Genomic DNA, 3,562 nt, shown 5'->3' on the forward strand with positions numbered 1-3,562 from the left:
CCCCGGTGGTGCTGCCCGGGGAGCAGGAGGCCCGTGCTGTGCCCCAGATACTCTCGTCTGATAACCGTCAGCCTTCCGTCTCTGGGCATCTCCAGTTCGGAGCCTGGCGGACAACGTGTTCCCGAGCAGTTTGTCAATGTAGATGATGCAGGGGACATAAAGTGGCACTGCTAAATAGATGCAGCCTTCTCGCCCTTTCTTCCCCTCACTCTTTAATCTAAATATTTTCCACTATTAATTGCAATATCCTGTCCTTTCCCTCCCGACTGTAGCTGGGATGCTGCATATGAAAGAGAACTGCAAACTTTTCAAGACATTGGAGATGCTGGGGAAATTTGGTAAATAAAATAACTCCACCAGACTGTTTCTGTTTTTTCTTTATAAAAATAGACTCTGCAAAAGCACAGCCAGCAATTCAATGGTTTATTGAATAGTTCTGGATGTTGGCAAAATGATGGGGAATTTTAATCTTGCAGCCACCAGTTCTTCTCCTGCCCAATTTTGCAATGGAAATTTCTAAGTTGCACTTGGGCAGGGCAACTGTCATTAGACAGAAAGTGAGCCGGTAGTCGTGGTGTATGTTACTAACAAAAGTGCCTTTTATCACTGAGCTCGGGTTTGACTATGCAAGTTGCTGGTGCTGCTGCCTTTTTTAATATATGGAGGGCTTCACCTCCCAGAGTCAATGTTCTGGTGAATTTTAAGGCCATGTGGTTAATTTTAATTCAAACAAAGCAAACCCATGAACTACAGCGGTTGTTACCTAAATGCTTCAGAAGGAGGTACTTTGCCAAAGCTGGGGAGAGGGAGCGATGCAATAAATTTGCTGTACCTTTTGTACATTTTTGCTGTCTTAATTACCTGAGCCTTTGTTTTTCATAGGTTTGGAGAAGAAGGCATGGTTCGCATAATCAGATGGTTGGAAAAACAAAAGGTCCCCCTTGACAGCTCTGTGCTTGACATTGGAACTGGAAATGGTGTTTTACTGATTGAATTGGTTGGTATATTGCGAAGTTTGTGCTTCTGATACAGAATCAGCGCTCCAAACGGAGTAGTTTAGATACGGTTCTCACAAGTGACAGTGGTAATCACGGCAAGCTGTAACTTACGTGTCAGACAAAAACCAAGCAACCTACATTAAAACTTATATTGTGGTTTTTTCCCATCAACAGAACACTGGTTACTGTGTATCCGGTTTTATATTTTCATTTGGTTTAAGAGTTTAAGTGAAATTAACTTAGTGCTGTTGATATGCCTTAAAGAATATCCTGTCACAAAGACAAGGCATAATTGCAATTGGCTGCCAGACAGCCTGCAGGACTCAGGTATGTAACTCCTTGAAGCAGCAGTGCCATTAGGGTGTGCAGACATGAACAGAACATGGTTTTGCTAGACATGCTCAAACTCCTCATTTCTTGGTGCTGCCCAGAGTGTCAATACTTAAGATTTCAAAATTTACAGTATTTCTTTAAATTAATCAGCCTGAATCTCTCTTATTTTAACTTTACTTTTCTGTTTTCCTACATTTAAAAATGCATTTCTTGCCATTGTTGTGTAAAACACCCCCAGATAAGGAAATTAAGTTGACTAATACACAAAGTACTCTCATGTGCAAAACCAGACCCTTTCTCCGCACTTAGTTCTGATAATAACACTTGTTATTGATGTAAAAAGTGGTTAAACCCAAGGTTTTTACTTAAATGACTTTAAAAGTTGTTAATACTTCTTTTCAAGAAGTATCCATTTCTATCAGGGTGGAAACCCCTTAGCAGATATGTTCTGAAGTGTTGTAATGTTGTTGTTATACAGTGATACAAGATGTTTAGGGATTCCGGTATTTTTTTCCTATTTTTGATTGAATACTTAGGTATAATACTACAGGAGAGTTGATAGAGAAAGGAGCTGTCATACTGTTGCAGTTTCTGTTCTTCTACATTCTCCATTGGCTCCATTAGTTACTGTAGAAATTGGAAAGGCTGGGAGTCAGGTTTGTAATAGATTTTTTTTTTAACATGGATTTTGATTTTAGAAGAGTTTAAAGCCTTTATGGGGACTGGCTGCTACACTGCAGCACAGGAGAAGTTAATATCATCAAAAGTAGAAATTGCTCATCTCATTAAGAGAAATTAGCCTAAAATAATGATAGTTAAATGCAGTGCTGGCTAGCTCTATCGTTGTTGAAACATCCAACAGAAAAATCTTATTTGTAAGACTTCAGATTTATACTGGCCCCACTTAGAAATCTGAAATTGATTTTCATTCTGTAATGGGAAAATGGCAGCCTGTTAGCTTTTAAAAACTATTAAACTGCCATAAGAGCACCCTCCCCCCCTTACATTAAGCACCTCAAAGTATATCAGTTGCTTTAATAGGAAATTTCAGTCCAGTTCCCATTTGAAAAGTGACTTCAAAATTACATTGTGTATTGTTGCTAAATAATTCAGGATCTCACTTGCTTAGCTGATGTAAAAGAAATTTTTTTTTGTGTTAGCTGCTAGGCTTTGAAAATCAAGTTAGGATTCTTTTGGCAACGCACATCAGCTACCGTAGAACAGTTCTGCTATTGAAGTTGGACTCGATAATGTGATAGAAATGGGAATAGTGAAAAAGGCAGTCAGACTTCAGTCATATAGGACATCAGTAGCACCTCTCTAAAAGGTAGCTACTTGAGGGTACGTATCGGACCATCATCAGAACAGGAAGAGGTGCCACAGAGCTACAGTTCATCGGCGAATACTGGGCCCTGGCATGCCATTAACAATAAAGAATAGTAAATGGGAGTATAGAAAGAAAATTACTCTTAAGTGCAGCTAGGTCTAGCTGAGACATTGTCGATTCCAGCAGAGAATGTTGCACAAAAAGGAGGCAGAATAACCATCTGAAAAGCAGGTAATAAATAAAGGGAAAACAAGGAAGTCTGCTGTATCCTGTATAAACTGGCCCCACTACCCAGCTAGAAGGTAAAACATCCAGCACACTGCTAAATGTCTTTTACATGCACCACTGCAGGGATCTGCCCATCTGTAAGCTCCAAGAGAAATGCCGCTGGAGGCTTCCTCTCTTCTTTCTGCTTGCTTTGAGGATCTCAGATACAGAGGTGGGACCCCTTGCTATTTTTATATGTGCAGTAGACCAGGGTCCGATCCCTGTTGACTTCAGGAATCTGGTAGGCTGCACTGATGACCTAATTCTTTTGCCTTCCAAAAATTCCAGCTCTTCTAAGGACATATTGCTGCCACATAGAGGTCTGACCTTCTCTTTTTTTTTTTTTTTTGGAGTATTGTGTGAGCCAACAATATCGAAAAACTCTGAAGGGAAGGGTATTCACCACCCAAGTGAAGGTGTCTATCTGGCAGCATCCGAGGCCCAAACATGGGGCAGAGCTGATAATATTGCAAACTACCTTCTGCTATTTAATCTGCTTTTTCCAGAAGCAGCAGAAGAGTGCTTATAAATACCACCTTCAGGACAGGAGTCCAGTTGCAGGATGCAGTGTGGTCATGTTTGACACTTGAGTGAATGATCCCTTCCTGTCCGCACGTAGTCAGGCTGTACAGGTTCA

At 40.6% G+C, this 3,562-nt stretch overlaps 1 protein-coding gene across 1 annotated transcript in view; it reads left to right on the forward strand.

The window, feature by feature from the left end:
• Positions 1-272: 272 nt before the first annotated feature.
• METTL10 (methyltransferase like 10) overlaps positions 273-3,562 on the forward strand; it is a gene marked incomplete at its 5' end in the record, with an annotated part of 7,144 nt that continues 3,854 nt past the window's right edge. The window contains 2 exons of the mRNA XM_009704172.1: positions 273-338; positions 883-997. Of these exons, the coding sequence (XP_009702474.1) occupies positions 273-338; positions 883-997 (181 nt within the window). The remainder of the gene's footprint in view (positions 339-882; positions 998-3,562) is intronic.

The sequence above is a fragment of the Cariama cristata genome, unplaced genomic scaffold (genome assembly GCF_000690535.1).
Source record: "Cariama cristata isolate BGI_N322 unplaced genomic scaffold, ASM69053v1 scaffold42680, whole genome shotgun sequence".
In the NCBI taxonomy this organism is placed as follows: Eukaryota; Metazoa; Chordata; class Aves; order Cariamiformes; family Cariamidae; genus Cariama; species Cariama cristata.